The following is a 20,231-nucleotide window of genomic DNA, read 5'->3' as shown; positions in this document are numbered from 1 at the left end:
GGTTTCAGGGAAATCTGTAGATAGACACAAGGTCAGTGAGGACATACCCCTGGAGGGCTTCCTCTCTCACTCTCTCTGATTGTCTCCTTTTCCTTTCTTTTGGTTCGATCTTTCATCCTTTTATTTGTACTGTATCGTCACTGTGTGTGATGCTGTATATTCACTCATTTTTACGTGTACAATTTTTTCCTCTGCGTTTCTTTTTAATTTAAATGCAATAAAACTGTAATGGATATGTTCCTTTTTAGATTGAAGAATGTGCCTTACTGATTGACTTCTTATAGAAAACAGCTATTTGAATCATTGACACCTCAACACTGTGGTTGTGCTGTTTTTGCACATCAGACTCCAGTACTATATTTGAAGTTGTATGAACAGTAAAAAGGAAAATAAATACATTATTTCCAGCACTGAATCTTGCACTGTGAAGTCCATTGTACAAAAGCAAACACATGCTATCTGAAGCTTACCCTAAGGAATATAAAAGGTATTGGCGATGGTCCACTGTCTCTATTACAAGCTTATAAAGCTCAGGTTTTTAAGAAGAGCTGTGAAAATCAAACATTCACCTGGGTTACATAAACTCCATTAAACTCTAGCCTGTGCCTACAGTACTTAACACGTTAGGCCCTCCCTCTCAAATTGGGGGACCTCAGTAGAATGGGCAAGCGTTCTATAAACTCCATGCTATTTCTTCAACCATTGCAAATGTGTCTGACTCATACAGCCTCCTGTTGAAACACTTTCCCTGTTTCCCAGACGCTGTCATTGGATTTGTTCTACTCCAGACAGGAGTGCCATTCCTACTCCCGGTATTTAAGACAGGCTTACTGACTGTCAAGGTTGTTCACCGGCACCGCACTGCCACCGACTCGACCAGACCTGAAAATTGGCTTGAATGTGTGCTCAGGACGCAACGATGGGGAAGGACGCCGCAAGAGCAGAGTGGGACAATCCCATGCAATTTGTCCTGGCGTGTGTATCATACGCGGTTGGACTGGGAAATGTGTGGCGTTTTCCATACTTGTGTCAAATGCATGGCGGGGGTAAGCAATATTTATTTATTGTTTAGGTGCAGCGCATAGCCTAATTTTTGGTTTAATCCATAATCTATTGTACATTTAGGCCAACAGTTATTTTTTTGATTAAATATAGAACTGCAATATTGGACACTGTGTAAAATGAATGAATACAATTACTGTTTACTGATTAAAAGTGGTAATGTAGGCTATATGAATAGCCAGTCAGTGTCCAATTTATTTACCTTTATCCATGCGCAATGGCACACTGATGTTGTGTGGTTGTAGAATGGGTTAGTTATTGTTTTACCCTGGGTGAAACGTTGTCAGTTTATTATCCATTTACATGGAATCTGAACAATTACTATATTGGTTAGAGTCAGTCACATTGTTAAACATTTCTAGTGAGTGAAGGTGTTTACTGTGCAGCCATTTGTTTTCTTCCTCTAAAAGTTAATGGTGCAGGAAATGTGCAATGGTTTAAAAAATTATCTCACTTAGTTGTTAGTTCAATTCGTATTTTTCATTTTCCTCCCCCATAAGTCACTAAGAACCATTAGTCCTCTCAAAAACAGAGGGTATGGACGTACCAAAGCGCATATATAAAGGAGCTTTCAAAAGCGCACGCATAAAATAGCTTTCCACTCCGTTTAGACTGATATAGATCACATTTTTAACCCTTAACAGGCCCCGTTGTTTATCACAGAATAACAACGGACCCGTTGTTTATCACAGAATAACAATGCACCCGTTGTTTATCACAGAATAACAATGGATTAACATTTGCATTTCACTTTTAATGGTCTCAACTGATTGCAACGTTTTACAACAGGTGTTATCATGTGTTCTTTCATTCATAGATTCATAGAAAATGTTCACATACAGGAGACTCCTTGATGCCTCTGTTGCTTTAAGGCCAATATGTCCATTCTGTAAATACAGGTGTGGTATGCAAGTAGAGTTATTCTGTATTTCTTATTGTAGAGTTATTGCCTTAATGTAACTGTCCAGTGAAAACAAAACACGTAAAAGTTAATATTGTGTTAACTCATACCCAAATAATGTTATTGTCTAATCATATACTCGTATTTATGTCCAAAGCATAAATTGGATAAAATACACTTCAAAAACCCAAACTTGTATCTCAAACAGACAGTTAAATTGTTTTTTGCTATTTCCTCATAGAGTATCAAATCAACAACAATTGTAGACTTATGGTGAAATGCTTATGGGCCCTTCACAACAATGCATAGAGTAATAACACAAGGAATAAATACACAAAGAGTAATGATAACTTGGCTATATACACGGGTACGGGTACCGAGTCCGTGTGCAGGGGTACGAGGTAATTGAGATAAATATGTCCATATACAGTGCCTTGCGAAAGTATTCGGCCCCCTTGAACTTTGCGACCTTTTGCCACATTTCAGGCTTCAAACATAAAGATATAAAACTGTATTTTTTTGTGAAGAATCAACAACAAGTGGGACACAATCATGAAGTGGAACGACATTTATTGGATATTTCACATTTTTTTAACAAATCAAAAACTGAAAAATTGGGCGTGCAAAATTATTCAGCCCCTTTACTTTCAGTGCAGCAAACTCTCTCCAGAAGTTCAGTGAGGATCTCTGAATGATCCAATGTTGACCTAAATGACTAATGATGATAAATACAATCCACCTGTGTGTAATCAAGTCTCCGTATAAATGCACCTGCACTGTGATAGTCTCAGAGGTCCGTTAAAAGCGCAAAGAGCATCATGAAGAACAAGGAACACACCAGGCAGGTCCGAGATACTGTTGTGAAGAAGTTTAAAGCCGGATTTGGATACAAAAAGATTTCCCAAGCTTTAAACATCCCAAGCAGCACTGTGCAAGCGATAATATTGAAATGGAAGGAGTATCAGACCACTGCAAATCTACCAAGACCTGGCCGTCCCTCTAAACTTTCAGCTCATAGAAGGAGAAGACTGATCAGAGATGCAGCCAAGAGGCCCATGATCACTCTGGATGAACTGCAGAGCTCTACAGCTGAGGTGGGAGACTCTGTCCATAGGACAACAATCAGTCGTATATTGCACAAATCTGGCCTTTATGGAAGAGTGGCAAGAAGAAAGCCATTTCTTAAAGATATCCATAAAAAGTGTTGTTTAAAGTTTGCCACAAGCCACCTGGGAGACACACCAAACATGTGGAAGAAGGTGCTCTGGTCAGATGAAACCAAAATTGAACTTTTTGGCAACAATGCAAAACGTTATGTTTGGCGTAAAAGCAACACAGCTCATCACCCTGAACAACATCCCCACTGTCAAACATGGTGGTGGCAGCAGCATCATGGTTTGGGCCTGCTTTTCTTCAGCAGGGACAGGGAAGATGGTTAAAATTGATGGGAAGATGGATGGAGCCAAATACAGGACCATTCTGGAAGAAAACCTGATGGAGTCTGCAAAAGACCTGAGACTGGGATGGAGATTTGTCTTCCAACAAGACAATGATCCAAAACATAAAGCAAAATCTACAATGGAATGGTTCAAAAATAAACATATCCAGGTGTTAGAATGGCCAAGTCAAAGTCCAGACCTGAATCCAATCAAGAATGTGTGGAAAGAACTGAAAACTGCTGTTCACAAATGCTCTCCATCCAACCTCACTGAGCTCGAGCTGTTTTGCAAGGAGGAATGGGAAAAAATTTCAGTCTCTCGATGTGCAAAACTGATAGAGACATACCCCAAGCGACTTACAGCTGTAATCGCAGCAAAAGGTGGCGCTACAAAGTATTAACTTAAGGGGGCTGAATAATTTTGCACGCCCAATTTTTCAGTTTTTGATTTGTTAAAAAAGTTTGAAATATCCAATAAATGTCGTTCCACTTCATGATTGTGTCCCACTTGTTGTTGATTCTTCACAAAAAAATACAGTTTTATATCTTCATGTTTGAAGCCTGAAATGTGGCAAAAGGTCGCAAAGTTCAAGGGGGCCGAATACTTTCGCAAGGCACTGTAGGTAGGGGTAAAGTGACTAAGTAACAGAGTTAGTCTCTTTGACTTACTAAAAGAGTTAGTAAAAAGAAGGTCAATGCAGATAGTCTGGGTAGCTATTTGGTTAACTATTTAGTAGTCGTATGGCTTGGGGGTAGAAGCTGTTCAGCGTCCTGTTGTTCCAGACTTGGTGCATCGGTACCACTTGCCCTGCGTTAGAAGAGAGAACATTCTGTGACTTGGGTGGCTGGAGTCTTGGACAATTTTTAGGGCCTTTCTCTGACACCACCTGGTGTAGATGGCAGGAAGCTCGTCCCCAGTGATATACTGGGCCGTACAAACTATCCTCTGCAGGCCCTTGCGGTCAAGGGGGAAGAGGGGGGAAGAGGGGGAAGAGGGGGAAGAGGCAATGTTGTGATGTGATGGGGTTGAGGCACGACTCCAACACCATCATTAAGTTTGCTGACGACACAACAGTGGTAGGCCTGATCACCGACAACGACGAGACAGTCTATAGGGAGGAGGTCAGAGACCTGGCCGGGTGGTGCCCGAATAACAACCTACCCCTCAATGTAACCAAGACTAAGGAGATGATTGTGGACTACAGGAAAAGGAGCACGTCCCCATTCTCATCGACAGGGCTGTAGTGGAGCAGGTTGAGAGCTCCAAATTCCTTGGTGTTCACATCAACAACAAACTAGATTGGTCCAAACACACCAAGACAGTTGTGAAGAGGGCATGACAAAGCCTTTTCCCCCTCAGGAAACTAAAAAATTTGGCATGGGTCCTGAGATCCTCAAAAGGTTCTACAGCTGCAGCATCGAGAGCATCGTGACTGGTTGCATCACTGCCTGGTACGGCAATTGCTCAGCCTCCTACCGCAAGGCACTTCAGAGGGTAGTGCGTATGGCCCAGACTACCTGGACTATTTGCATTGTGTGCCTCCCCCAACCCCTCTTTTACACTGCTGCTACTCTCTGTTTATCTTATATGCTTAGTCACTTTAACTATACATTCATGTACATACTACCTAAATTGGCCCGACCAACCAGTGCTCCCGCACATTGGCTAACCGGGCTGTCTGCATTGTGTCCCACCACCCGCCAACCCCTCTTTTTACGCTTCTGCTACTCTCTGTTCATCATATATGCACAGTCACTTTAACGATACCTACATGTACATACTAGTTCAATACGCCTGACTAACAGGTGTCTGTATATAGCCTTGCTACTCTTTTTTCAGATGTCTTTCAACTGTTGTTACATTTCTTTTCTCACCTACACACACACACACACACACACACACACATACCTTTTTTTTGGCACCATTGGTTAGAGCCTGTAAGTAAGCATTTCACTGTAAGGTTTACACCTGTTGTATTCGGCGCATGTGACAAATAAACGTTGATTTGATTTGATTTGTGTGTGGACCGTGTTAATTCCTTAGTGATGTGGATACCGAGGAACTTGAAGCTTTTGACCCGCTCCACTACCTACCCTTCGATGTGGATGGATGCTCAGCCCTGCGTTTCCTGTAGTCCACGATCAGCTCATTTGTCTTGCTGACATTGAGGGAGAGGTTGTTGTCTTGGCACCACACTGCCAGGTCACTGACCTTCTCTCTATAGGCAGTCTCACCGTCGTGTCGTCAGCAAACTTAATGGTGTTGGAGTCATGCGTGGCCACGCAGTCTGAGCTGCCTGAGCTTAGTTATGAGCTTGTAAGGTGTTGAATGCTGAGATGTGGTCAGTGAACAGCATTCTCACAGAATACAAGGACCGAGAACACATTCATTATGTAAATGAAGTATAACTATTAAGAATGAGAACACATTTTCAAGGGTTCAATTCTCGGGCCGACTCTTTTCTCTGTATATATCAACGATATCGCTCTTGCTGCGGGTGATTCCCTGATCCACCTCTACGCAGACGACACCATTCTGTATACATCTGTCCCTTCTTTGGACACTGTGTTAGCTAACCTCCAAATGAGCTTCAATGCCATACAACACTCCTTCCGTGGCCTCCAACTGCTCTTAAACGCTAGTAAAACTAAATGCATGCTTTTCAACCGTTCGCGGCCCGCACCCGCCCGCAAGACTAGCATCACTACTCTGGACGGTTCTGACTTAGAATATGTGGACAACTACAAATACCTATGTGTCTGGCTAGACTGTAAACTCTCCTTCCAGACTCATATTAAACATCTCCAATCCAAAATGAAATCTGGAATCGGCTTCCTATTTCACAACAAAGCCTCCTTCACTCACCCCGCCAAAACATACCCTCGTAAAAACTGACCGATCCTCGCCATCGGCGATGTCATTTACAAGATAGCTTCCAACACTTTACTCAGCAAACTGGATGTAGTCTATCACAATGCCATCCGTTTTGTCACCACAGCCCCTTATACCACCCACCACTGTGACCTTTATGCTCTAGTCGGCTGGCCCTTGCTACATATTCGTTGCCAGACCCACTGGTTACAGGTCATCTATAAGTCTATGCTCGGTAAAGCTCCGCCTTATCTCAGCTCACTGGTCACGATAACAACACCCACCCGTAGCACGCACTCCAGCAGGTATATCTCACTGGTCATCCCCAAAGCCAACACCTACTTTGGCCGCCTTTCCTTCCAGTTCTCTGCAACAAATTGGGGGAACAATTGCAAAAATCGCTGAACCTGGAGACTTATATTTCCCTCTCTAACTTTAAACATCAGCTATCTGAGCTGATCGCTGCAGCTGTACATAGCCAACCCAATCTACCTACCTCATCCCCATATTGTTTTTATTTACTTTTCTGCTCTTTTGAACACAAGTATTTCTACTTGCACATCATCATCTGCTCATCTATCACTCCAGTGTTAATTTGCTAAATTGTAATTACTCTGCTACTATGGCCTATTTATTGCATTACCTCTTCACGCCATTTGCACACACTGTATATAGACTTTCTTTCTTTCAATTGTGTTATTGTACTGTATGCTTGTTTATGCAATGTGTAACTGTGTTGTTGTTTATGTCGCACTACTTTGCTTTATCTTGGCCAGGTCGCAGTTGTAAATGAGAACTTGTTCTCAACTAACCTACCTGGTTAAATAAAGGTGAAATCTTAAAAAAAAATTAAAAATCATAATAAATTTAAAATCTGGGTGTCATGTGAATCTGAAGCTCAGTTCATCACCTTATAGATGATGTGTGTGTTTTTGCTACTGCAGGTGTTTTGAATGGTAAAATATACTTTGTGTGTGTCCTTTTTCTGTCCACAGGTGGGTTCCTGATCCCATACATGCTCATGCTGGTCCTGTTGGGGGTACCCCTGTTCTACATGGAGTTAGCCATTGGCCAGAAGATGCGTCTGGGCAGCATTGGAGCATGGAGAGCTATTAGCCCCTATCTGGGGGGAGTGGGTGAGTACTGAAATATATATACAGTGGGGAGAACAAGTATTTGATACACTGCCGATTTTGCAGGGTTTCCTACTTACAAAGCATGTAGTCTGTAGTTTTTTTAATCATGGGTACACTTCAACTGTGATTGACTGAATCTAAAACAAAAATCCAGAAAATCACATTGTATGATTTTTAAGTCATTAATTTGTATCAAGTTTTTAAATGTTTTATTACTATTTTCTACATTGTAGAGTAATAGTGAAGACATTAACATTTTGTTTAACACTTTTTTGGTTACTATGTGATTCCAAATGTGTTATTTCCTAGTATTGATGTCTTCACTATTATTCTACAAAGTAGAAAATAGTAAAAATAACCCTTGAATGAGTAGGTGTGTCCAAACTTTTGACTGGGACTGTATATATCATTTATTTATTTATTGTTATTATTATTATTCATATTTTTTTGGACAGAGGACACTGCACATAGAGTGCAACACATGTATGGGTGCACATTGCCATTAAATAAAGTACATAAACTTGCCTATAATTTATCACATTACACATATTTAAATATATGGTTTTGTTACATTTAGGCCAGTACTTTTGTGTCAAATGTACAGTGTTGGGGAAACTACTCTAAAAATATAGTATATAGTTTAAGCTACCAATTACTTCACACTGGAAGAAAAATATAGTTTACTTAACTAAAGTTACTTTGAAAAAGTAGTTATTATCTGCTTATAGTTTAAATGGATCTGTTCTTCTCTCTGCTGGTTCCAGGTATGGCCAGTGTTGTGACCTCCATGTACCTATGCCTCTATTACAACGTCATCAATGCATGGAGTTTCTGGTACCTCTTTCATTCATTCCAGGTTAGTTCCAGTCTCACAATGTCAAAATTCAAATTATTTGACCTACATTCAGATGTATGATGCGATCATAAAATGTAGACAATCTTCAATAACTTGTTACAATCTTATTGCCAGATGTATCCAGAACCAACAGAACCAAAGCCACCACTCAGCTTTGAGTGCACACTATTGTTCCTGTGCAGACTGTTTTGTTTGGAGTCTTAGAAGACGCAGTTCATTGCTCTAGTGCTATCTGTAACATCCTGTGCCTGACCTGACCTGTGCTGTTTCCTCCCACACTGCTGCAGTCGATCCTGCCATGGGCAGAGTGCCCGGTTAACAGCAACCTGACCGGCCCTGTGGAGGAGTGTGAGCGGGCCACACCCACCCAGTACTTCTTCTACAGAGAGACCCTGGACATCTCCGGGTCCATCGAGGAGAACGGAGGGATTCACATGGGACAGGCGCTCTGCCTCCTGCTGGCCTGGATTATTGTCTACCTGTTCATCATCAAGGGGGTCAAGTCCACCGGGAAGGTGAGAGGTCAAGAGTTCAGCTCGGGAACGATGGACAGGGTCAGGACAGTTATAGCACCCTTATGTCATACTAGCTGCAGCTCTAGTGGACATAGGTCTCTATCGTCTCCTATGTCATACAGGTAACTGCCAAAAGAAAGGAAACACCAACATAAAGTGTCTTAATAGGTTATTGGGCCACCACGAGCCAGAACAGCTTCAATGCACCTTGGAATAGATTCTATAAGTGTCTGGAAATTTATCGGAGGCATGCAGCACCATTCTTCCACGAGAAATTCCATTTGGTGTTTTGTTGATTGTGGTGAAAACGCTGTTGCAGGCACCACTCCAGAATCTCCCATAAGTGTTCAATTGGGTTGAGATCTGGTGAATGAGATGGCCTTGGCATATGGTTTACATCGTTTCATGCTCATTCAGTGACGCCTCATGCCCTGTGGATGGGGGCATAGCCATGGTGGCAAAAATAATGACCTGCCCAGTATTTGTATACATGACCCTAAGCATGATGGGATGCTAATTGCTTAATTAACTCAGGAACCACACCTGTGTGAAAGCACCTGCTTTCATTATACTTTGTATCCCTCATTTAGTCACGTGTTTCCTTTATTTTGGCAGTTACCTGTATTTTTACTGAGCAGAGGAAAACATTCAGCTGAGAGGTGACCTCGATAACAAAGGAAAGGGTCAAGAAAGTTCTTCGTAATGGCGAGACAAGGTACAAACAGTTCAATATTCTATATGGTCAGATAGTTGTCCATCAAGGCCTGGCGAATAAAACAGTCAAAGCTTGTGGCTGCAGTTTGCCAACTCAGAATTATGGAGCAGGGAAAGGAGAAGCAGATCCAATGGATCTTTACTGAACTGAGGAAAACATCTGCTGAGAGAGTGAGGGGGCATCATAAGAAAGTTTTGAAAACCTTGGCCTACTTCATTACAAAACTATCTGGAGTAGGAGTCTCTGAGGAGACAAGCCAGGGTGAAAGTAAAGGATACCGTGTCAACACAGACAGAGAACTGTTTTCTGGTCTGCTTTTCACAGTGGACTCATGGCAGAACTGGTGTTATGGGCGGGCCCTAGGGGGTCTGGCCTGCCCTGCTGTACCTCCTTGCCAGTCCAAATAAAATATTGAAGTTTTAATAAATGATTTATCCGAGACACGCACGGACACAAAGACGCATCAATCTCAGATAAAGCGTCTGAGCGAGTGAAACAGCAGTGAAACAACCATGTCTCCGTATGTGTAGACCATGTATCTGATGCTCTCTGGACAAAAGGAGTATGGCGTGACTTACCTTTTCTGTCCAGACACCATCAGTGACATCTGCTGCATTGTTTACATTTACATTTTTACATTTGAGTCATTTAGCAGACGCTCTTATCCAGAGGGCTCACTCACGTCCAAATCTATCCTGAATAAGCCCAATGTCTTTCTATGGGCATAATATGCAGATATAAGCTTGTCGCCTACATTCCCGCCTTTGGGACCACGACTCACATTGTTAGTGCAGAGATGAGAATCTGGTCATTATATACAAATCTCTGGTTTCAGCCACTTGTGAATTAGAAAGGAAACCGTGCACTGTTCGATGCTGGCTTCCCCTAAAGTTAATTGATGTTTTGCCAAAATTATATAATTACTCCTGTCTAAATAAAATAATTAAAAATACTTTACCAGAGAGCTTGACTTAGCCACAGAGCGTCATTAGCGTCTTCATTTTTTAAACTAGCTGTGGATTGTTTCAAATCACAAGTGCTGTAGGCCCTATTTGGGAAGCCGCAAATTTGTCAGCGCGCGTGGCAATAGACCTATCTGATTATTGAGTTGCGGATGCCAGTGAAAAGCATCTACAAATGTGTGAAGATAATGTGTCTTGAGTATCATTTAAAATGTTGAGACATGAATAAGGGGACGGGTGAGTGGCGAAAATATGGGCATCTGCGTCTCTCTCCAGAATGCATGCACCCAGCTCTCAAAAATGTGCTCCAATGTCTTCCAACAATTCTTCACATTAATTGTTTATTGTGGGAATTGTTTTCCCTTTGATTGCTTATTTTTGATCAATTCCCCATTATATACAGTATGTAACCAGTAGGCCTAATAAAGTTACCGTTAATCCCCGTCATTTGGTTACATACATTTCTGTTAATTCATGTATTACAGTAATTTACCGTTCTCATTCTTGGAGTGGAAACGTTGTTTGCAGAGTTCACAACCTGCTACACTTGTGAGAAACAGGTTTTGGTTTATTTAGGAGTTTTGTCAATTTTTTTCAATGATTTTCGTTTGGAGTGCTCCATGTGGGAAATGAGCATGTGTATGGTTTCTCTGTCATAACGTAGAGGGAGCGCACACGTCTGAGCACGCCAACCTGCTAAATTTAAACAATGGTGCACTTCACTAGCGATAGCTCAAGTCAAGACAGATAGAAAGGGAGGCAGACAGGCAGAGTAGAAAGGCTAATGCGTTTGAAAAAACAGAATTTTCACAAGAATATTTTCTACTGTTTTAATTTGTTTTAGGCCTATTTTACTTCATTGACGATGGAAGTTATATGCCTACTGCTGCATTGGCCTATAGGCTAACGCTGAGTTCCATGTTCTAATTTCTTTAGCTGCCAATGGATCACAGTGTATCTATGTGTCCATGTGGCAAAGGCTGGTGCTCTTGCATTAATTCAGATTTTAATTCAGATTTTTCTGATTAACCACGTGAGAGTAATTTTGAGAAACGAAAACGTTATTATTTAAATGAAGCTGTTCCACGAAAAATAACTGTCATGCAGATAGGTAGAAACGGTAGGATAATTTGTAAGCTTCCCCAAACTTGAAACTCACGAGCTGCCTATGATCTTTATTATAACACGCAAGAGGTCCCGTGAAAACTGAATCGTTTTGAGTCGTTCTGATTCGTTCTGACAAGAGGCTTTTGATTTTGATCTAAAATGACCTAGAAGAGGTCACATTTTAATCATCACATGCTTCATAAACAACAGGTGTAGATTAACAGTGAAATGGTTTCATACAGACCTTCCCAACAATACAGAGAGAAATAATAGAAAAGTAATAGCATCGTTATCAATTGATGGAAAGATATACACAAACAAGTTCACTTCCACCTACCACTTCACAGTAAATTCAGTGAGCAACATTATAAAACCATGGGAAAAGTGGGCCAAATTTGTGTTGGCAAACAGGCAACCAGTGCAGCATAGTTGAACTTTGACCCTGAATCCCCCTGCTGTTTCTGCCCTCTCTAGGTGGTGTACTTCACAGCCACATTCCCCTACCTGGTCCTCATCATCTACCTCATCCGTGGGGTCACCCTTCACGGATCCATCAACGGTGTAAAGTACATGTTCACGCCCAAGGTACGAATGATTAGATGAATGAAACAATGTTATTGATCAAATCAAATCTTATTGGTCACATACACATGGTTAGCAGATGTTATTGTGAGTGTAGCGAAATGCTTGTGATTGTAGTTCCGACAGTGCAGCAATATCTAACAAGTCATCTAACAATTCCCCAACAACTACCTAATACACACAAATCTAAGTAAAGGGATTGAATAAGAATAAGTACATATAAATATATGGATGAGCAAAGACAGAGCGGCATAGATGCGATGCAATAGATCTATGTTTTCACAGCCAAGGTATGGTAGCTCATGTACATTGTTCTGTTATGGTTAATCCTGCTTTACACATGTGTGTGTGTGTGCCATTACTAATGTGTGTGTGTTTGCTGTCTCAGATGGAACAGCTGGCTAAACCCACCACGTGGATCAACGCGGCCACTCAGATCTTCTTCTCTCTGGGCCTGGGCTTTGGATCCCTCATTGCCTTTGCCAGCTACAACCAGTACAACAACAACTTTGAGAAGCAGGCCATCATCGTGTCCATGGTCAACAGCGGCACCTCCATCTTCGCCAGTATCGTCACCTTCTCCATCTATGGCTTTAAGGCCACCTTCAACTACGAGAGCTGCCTGGAGAGGTGAGGCCCTGGGTGGGGTCGCGGTCTGGTTGGTTGTCTCAATGACTTTGGCATTGAACTTTCAACTCAGAGAAGTAGGTAACACCAGCCAGCAGCACTCATCCAGTACAAATGTAAACAATTCTAGGTCAAACATATACAATTAATTTAACGTCTGTAGACTGTAGCACTTTCTGCAGACATACAGATGGAAGAGATGATAGCTGCTTGGACTGGGGAAAGCATTGGAATCTAGATCAGCAATGAGAGGAATTGTATAGGGTGCTAGATATACTGTATGATTCAGATCAGAAATGTCCTTTCCAGTGGCGTAGCATGCAGCCCCACTAGGCGGGGAGGTCCCAACCAAAAAATTTATAAATGACATAAGCCATGGCAAAATTTTTAGAATGACAGGAAATTAGCTATAAAACTGCTAAATCTTCTCTCAACCTCATGGCAAAATGCATAGAATAGCAGGAAGTTACCTGGCCCACCCCATCCCATCTAAAAAAAGTTCAGAGAAACCGCACTACACCACTTGTCCTTTTCATGACACTGACATTTCTCTTCTTCTTCCAGGGTGCGGCTGCTGCTCCTGAACACCTTTGATCTAGCAGAGGACACCATCAGTCTGGAGAATGTCAACCACTGGATCGCTGAGCTGAACAGGACACACCCAGAACAGTTTGCCAGTCTGGGAGGTAGGCTGGAGACCTGTGACCTAGAGGCTGAACTAGACACGGTAGGTCATGTTAACACACAACTCAAATGAACTAATAAACTCAAAAGGAAAACGTGTGCAAAATACTGATAAGACTTCATTTACTACTTCTCTTAGTGCTCTATTCAATCTGAATCGCAGAAGTTCTGCGATATAGCGAGATTGATATTTAAAGGCAGTGTTCCCGCGTTCACGGTGACTGATGCATAAATCGGCTCAATCCAATCTTACCTTAAAATGTTTGCACTATAGCACAGAACTTCCTTAATATGGATTGAATCGAGCCCATAATCTAACAAAATACCTCTGGTTTCCTGACAATATGTTATCATGTAGAAACAAAATGTATTAATTATACTGTGAGTCAATAAAAACTTTACTCACCATTCTATAAATCGTTCATCTTTTAGTAATAGTTCAATGTCACCTATACAACTTTATTTTACTCGGTGGTGGTAGTGAGATGTGGCAAGTATCATTGGTTGTTGCAGTTACAATTAATGTTAATATTTAATTTTCAATTGTCTCCTGGATTTTCCATTTTGTCTTTAATAAACTATCCCACTTAAGTTTCCAATGGAGGAAAGCAAAAAATGAAATACTGACTTTAGCCACTTTTTGCACTATGCTCTATGCTCTCTCTCTCTCTCTCTCTCTCTCCCTCCCTCCCTCCCTCCCTCCCTCCCTCCCTCCCTCCCTCCCTCCCTCCCTCTCTCCCTCCTCTCAGGCTGTTGAGGGTACAGGCCTGGCCTTCATAGTGTACAGTGAGGCCATTAAGAACATGCCCGTGTCTCAGCTGTGGTCTGTGCTCTACTTCATCATGCTGCTGCTGCTGGGCATGGGCAGTATGCTGGGCAACGTCATCGCCGTCATCACCCCCCTCAGTGACTTGAAGTTCATCAGCCACTACATGAGCACCAAAACACTCAATGGTGAGAGAGAAGGGGTGATGAGTGGAAGAGGGGTTAGGGTTGAGCTACGGTGTGGTCGTGAAGCTAGGGTTAGGGTTGTGGTTGAGGGTAAGAATTGAGCTAAGGTATGAACATGAGGGTTAGGGTTGACCCTTGACCTTTAGGTTGGTGTATCTGTTCTGCCTGCTGCTTGAGTTAGGTGTGTGTGTGTGTGTGTGTGTGTGTGTGTGTGTGTGTGTGTGTGTGTGTGTGTGTGTGTGTGTGTGTGTGTGTGTGTGTGTGTGTGTGTGTGTGTGTGTGTGTCTGTGTGTGTGTGTGTGTGTGTGTGTGTGTGTGGCTGGGTGAGAGAACTACATATCACAGTCGTAGTAAATAAATGTTTTCTTAATAAAGAAGTTTTCAGCAAAGTCAGTGCTAGTAGGAAAATACAAGTGAAAGTTTTTAATGTCTTATTTATTACCTTATTTAAGATATTATTTGATGAGACATTTTCAGAAGATGGACAGGGACTCTGCTGTCCTAACATCGGGGGAAGCTGGTACAACCATTGGGTTGCCAGGACAGAGATAAGCTTGGTCGACTAGGCTGAGTGGGCCAATCCTGTAGGTCTGGTGTGTGTGACTAACAGGTGTGTTGTCATATCCTGTACGTCTGGTGGGTGTGACTAACAAGTGTGTTGTCATATCCTGGTCTGGTGTGTGTGACTAACAGGTGTGTTGTCATATCCTGTAGGTCTGGTGTGTGTGACTAACAGGTGTGTTGTCATATCTTGTAGGTCTGGTGTGTCTATTCTGCCTGCTGCTTGGCCTGGGCTTCACCACCCGCTCTGGGAACTACTGGTTCACCATGTTCAACGACTATGGAGCCACCTTCTCTCTGCTCTTCATCGTCCTCATTGAAGTTATCACCGTCTGCTACATATATGGCATCAAAAGGTGTGTGTGTGTGTGTGTGTGTGCACAATATTGACAATGAAGAATGACTAATTTCAGAAACTTTCTAAGCATCATCACCTTTGCTGTGTGAAATCAAAAAAACTAGCACATTTCATCATATAGTACCTTATCTCCAAGAAACAATAGTTGAGCTGAATTTATTTGAAACAGTTTCTACTGGAGAATGTGTAGCCCTACTGCAGTTGTGTTAGCAGCCAGTAGAGTTAAATCTTTAAAGTACCTCATAAAAGCTGTATTGTGTCCAGTAATGCCAAACAACACTTAGCATAATCCTCCACAAATACCTCACATTCCTTTCACTCTTCTCTCAGGCTTTTGACTTGGTTGTCCTGTAGTTTTTAAGTTGGGCTTGTACTGTTTATTAAAAGCAAAATGCCTTATGAAGCATATAAGCAATTTCCTTTGAATGTTGAATTCATTTTTAAACTAAAATACCAAGGTTGTCTTTTGCCCGTACAAAATATATGAAAGTATTTTAGGGAAGGGAAAGGGGATACCTAGTGAGATGCAGAACTGAATGTGTCTTCTGCATTCAACCCAACCCCTCTGAATCAGAGCGGTGCAGGGGGCTGCCCTACTAGACATAGTCATCATGTCAATGCTCCTGCAACCTTTCCCTCTCCAGGTTTGAGAAGGATGTAGAAGACATGTTAGGTCATCGTCTTAACTGCTACTGGAAGATCATGTTGGCAGGAGTCAGTCCCATCCTCCTCATTGCCCTGTTCATCTTCTACATCGTCAACTACATCCAGGGAGGAACGCCCACATACCAGGCCTGGAACAAAGAACTGGTAAGGCCTCTCTTTTTGTCTCCAATATCTTAGCAATAACCCTGTCATTACACTAACAAGCACTCGGCCCAAAAAACTGGTAAGATAAGGTACTACTTTATTAATCCCCAAAGGGGGATTTGGTTGTACCAGTCATACATGAATGAAAGAAAAGTACTGTAACAGAATATGATGCTTCGGGTTTTATTCATGCACCCAGATACAATGTTGATCTCTGCCTGTCCTGTTGTCTTCCCCCTCCTCCAGGGGAAGTCTGTGGTGACGGAGTATCCTCCCTACGCCCAAGCCTTCATCGGCCTCCTCCTAGCCTCCTCTGTCTGCTGTATCCCTTTGACGGCCCTCTACACCTACTGTAAGAAGAGGAACCTGGCCAGTGGGAAGAGAGAGCGCACTGTCAGCACTGTGTCAGCGTAAAGACCGACGTATTGGTTGACAGACAGAGTGACACAAGGCAGAGCTGCTACATTACGGCTCTGAGACTGACTGGACCCGGTAGTTATAGGATCGACAGCCTACCTTACGTATCATGGCTGTCTTAACAGAACAGTACCTCACTCTCCTGGTGCAGTGGTTCATGCCACACCACAAACCAAAGGCCCTCTTTCTCCCCCCGGGGCAGGCTGGCTCTGCCACTGTGCTGCTGGTGGACAGACCGCCAGATTTGTACCTAGTATTAGGCCTAGTCGTCCTTTGACAACTAACATTTGCTGGGTGATAATAACTTTTGTATTTTGTAGCTGTGGTTCTGAGCAGGGCTTAGAACTACGTCCAAAATATTTCAGAAGTGAAGAACGAACAAATACTCTTGTCAATGGTTTATTGCATTGTTTAAAGGCAAAGTGCAGTAAAAAACGTGATTTCCTGAGTTTTATACATATTTCTAGGCTATGAGGTTGGAATAATACTGTGATATTGGGAAAATTATTATAATCCCCTTTTAGTGTAAGAGCTATTTGGTGGGATGGAGCATGGTAAATTAGTTAATAGACCAATAAGAAAGAGAGATCCAAACCTCTGCATATAACAGCTTAGTTTTCTGTTTTCTCCTCCCCACTCAGATCTCTCCAAGACAGTCCGAGCAAACTTCTTGCCTGAGAAATTGCTCTTTGCTAAGTAGCTATTTTCGTTTATTTTTGACCATTTTAAATGAAAACAATCACAGTAAGGCACTTAATTGTAACCCATCAATTATTTGATATTGAGATAAAAATGGCTGTTTTGGACCTTTAATGTTTAGCTTTCAGTCGCAGATTTTTGAGACACAGTGTGTCAACCCTCTTTATTTAAAGCGCCACAAAATGTTTAAGATATTTTTTCCCTTAAATGTCATTATGGTGAAGTATGTTGTATCCCATTGGTTTACTGTAGATATTCTGTAGATTACTCAATGAGTTGTGAGATATGTTGAGTGCCTGGATGTACAAGGCAGACCTCCGTCTGACTCGGACTGAATACAGTCTGACTGGTGTCAAATGACCAAGAACAACTTGTAGCAATAGCTGTATGTTTGCAAACATACTGATAATTTCACATATAACGAACAAATCTCTATGACCAGGACCAAGACCATATCTATACCTATGGGCTTTGTTGTCAATCCACCATCAGTGACTTTTAACCAGGATCGTACTCAGTAGGGTGTAATGTAACAGAATGTTCAGATACATATATATTATGTAGAACATACACTATTTTCTGTCTAATGGAATTGGAAATCATGTCATAGAAAGCTCTACAGGAAGCATTTCTTTCTGCAACATTCCCAGAACGTTTCACCTCCTGAACGCGTGAAAGTATCTGTGCTCTTCTAAATAGAAAGTACTGTAGTGTTGCACTGCTGTTATAGAATCCATATCAACTGGACTTAGGATACAGCCCAATGGCTATGCACCAATGTGCTGTGCATATTCACAAACAAAAACACAATGTAGGCCTACTCTTTTTACAGTCAAATGTATGGGTTTGCACAGAAACAATTGCCAAACATGTTGTAATACTGTGAGCATTTTTAATGTGAACAATTTGAAACAATAACAGGGGCGCAACTTTCACTGGGGCCGGGGTGACATGCCCCCCCACATTCTGAAATTGCATTTTTGTCCCCTGCCGGTTTTGTCATTGGAATGTGATACAAAATGAGGCAACTGTGTGCTTTAGGACCATGCAGAGGCCTCCGAGCGGTCGGGTAGGCTGTTTGAAGTGTTTATTATGTTGAGTACAGGTTGGTGTTAGTGTGAACCAAGTATTGGTGTGAACAATTATTATTTTAACTGTTCCATATGTGTGATGTGTTCATATTTTATAAGTAGTATTTTCTATGGTGAAATGATTAAAGACATGAAGACATTTGAACCATTGGTATGACTGAACAAGTTACACATACAGCAGCCAGCCTGTTGCAAACCAGGCATGTCATTCAGTCCTACTTGCTAGTATCCAGCATTTCAATGGCATGAAATCTGGATTTTTTTAAGTGCTTGGTTTGACAAGCTTTGTACTTTATAATACCATTGGATGTATAGACCACAGAACTATACTGAACAAAAATATAAACGCAACATGCAACAATTTCAAAGATTTTACCGAGTTACAGTTCATATAAGGAAATAAATAAATAAATTAGGTCCTAATCTATGTACTTCATATGACATATGACTGGGCAAGGACACAGCCATGGGTGAGCCTGGGAGGGTATGGGGTCACCACTTGGGAGTCAGGCCCACCCACTGGGGAGCCAGGCCCAGCCAATCAGAAGGAGTTTTTCCCCACAAAAGGGCTTTATTACAGACAGAAATTCTCCTCCGCATTGCCTCAGACGATCCCGCAAGTGAAGAGGCCGGATGTGGAGGTCCTGGACTAGCGTGGTTACACGTGGCCTGCGGTTGTGAGGCTCATTGGACCTACTGCCAAATTCTATAAAATGACGTTGGATGCGGTTTATGGTAGATAAATGGACATTACATTCTCTGGCAACAGCTGTGGTGGACATTCCTGCAGTGAGCATACCAATTGCATACTCCCTCAAAACTTGAGACACCTGTGACATTGTGTTGTGAGACAAAACTGCACATTTTAAAGTGGCTTTTTATTGTCCCCAGCAAAAGGTCCAACTGTGTAAGGATCATGCTTTTTTAATCAGCTTATTGATATGCCACAACTGTCAGGTGGATGGATTATCTTGGCAAAGTAGAAATTCTCACTAACAGTGATGTAAACACATTTGAGAGAAGTAAGCTTTTTTTTGCATGTGGAAAATATCTGGGATCGTTTATTTCAGCTCATGAAACGTGGGACCAACACTTTACATGTTGCGTTTATATTTTCGTCCAGTATAGCATGAGATTATATTTCTATGGGATAGACATGGGCCATCCAAGAACCACCTGCATTAAATAGCGTGTTTGTCTGAAGTTAAGCACTTTTTTTCCTCTGTCAAAGACTGGAATGTAGTCTTGTCTTCAGCCTAGTGAGCTGAGGTTTAGGGCTGAATATAACAGGGTCATTCTACTAATATTTTTGATATTTCAAGTAGACATTTTAAAGCCTGCTACATTAAATGAAGTGCCCTTTAATACAAACTACATGGAAAATGTAATATATCCTATTTTTTATATGAATAAATACTCGCTAAAGTGCCAAAAATTGTCATTTTGAAATGGCCCTCGTCATGTTTTTCTGACTTCGCTGAAGATTTTACCACACAACCCCAAAATGTCCCCCCCCATGTCACTGTAAACCCGAGATATTTTCTTGCATTAGTGATTAATTTACATTTGTCTCACATTTTAAGGTCAACCCTGTTATGTAAACTAGACAGATTTTAATATGCTGAAAGTATTTCTATGAAATGATATATTTTTAAAGAAATACTGAACAGGGAGCATGTACCCAAATAGCACAGCAGTCCCGAGTGGTGTAGTGGTCTAAAACACCGTATCTCAGTTCTAGAAGTGTCACTACAGACACCCTGGTTCAAATCCAGGCTGTGTCACAAACAGCCATGATTGAGAGTCTCATAGGGCGGTGCACAATTGGCCCAGCGTCATCTGACTTGTAAATAAGAATTTGTTCTGACTTGTCTAGTTAAATAAAGA

The 20,231-nt window shown here is 41.8% G+C and overlaps 1 protein-coding gene across 1 annotated transcript; it reads left to right on the top strand.

Annotated features, from left to right (window-relative positions):
- The first annotated feature begins 540 nt into the window (after positions 1 to 540).
- LOC112236464 (sodium- and chloride-dependent transporter XTRP3-like) lies at positions 541 to 18,489 on the top strand. Its single transcript, XM_024405057.2, has 11 exons — positions 541 to 1,046; positions 7,269 to 7,409; positions 8,174 to 8,265; positions 8,553 to 8,780; positions 12,039 to 12,149; positions 12,535 to 12,776; positions 13,338 to 13,500; positions 14,207 to 14,411; positions 15,166 to 15,325; positions 15,972 to 16,137; positions 16,384 to 18,489. The coding sequence occupies exons 1-11, from the start codon at positions 899 to 901 to the stop codon at positions 16,549 to 16,551; spliced, it is 1,824 nt and encodes a 607-aa protein (XP_024260825.2). The 5' UTR covers positions 541 to 898; the 3' UTR covers positions 16,552 to 18,489.
- The last annotated feature ends 1,742 nt before the right edge of the window (positions 18,490 to 20,231 follow it).

The sequence above is a fragment of the Oncorhynchus tshawytscha genome, linkage group LG23 (assembly GCF_018296145.1).
Source record: "Oncorhynchus tshawytscha isolate Ot180627B linkage group LG23, Otsh_v2.0, whole genome shotgun sequence".
Classification (NCBI taxonomy): Eukaryota; Metazoa; Chordata; class Actinopteri; order Salmoniformes; family Salmonidae; genus Oncorhynchus; species Oncorhynchus tshawytscha.
This window is presented reverse-complemented; position numbering and strand designations above follow the sequence as displayed.

Excerpts from the sequence above, each read along its gene's own strand:
- LOC112236464 (XM_024405057.2), top strand. The coding sequence starts at position 899 with ATGTGTGCTCAGGACGCAACGATGGGGAAGGACGCCGCAAGAGCAGAG. Across the intron at positions 8,266-8,552 it reads ACCTCTTTCATTCATTCCAG|TCGATCCTGCCATGGGCAGA; the intron begins GTTAGTTCCAGT and ends ACACTGCTGCAG. Across the intron at positions 8,781-12,038 it reads GGGTCAAGTCCACCGGGAAG|GTGGTGTACTTCACAGCCAC; the intron begins GTGAGAGGTCAA and ends TGCCCTCTCTAG.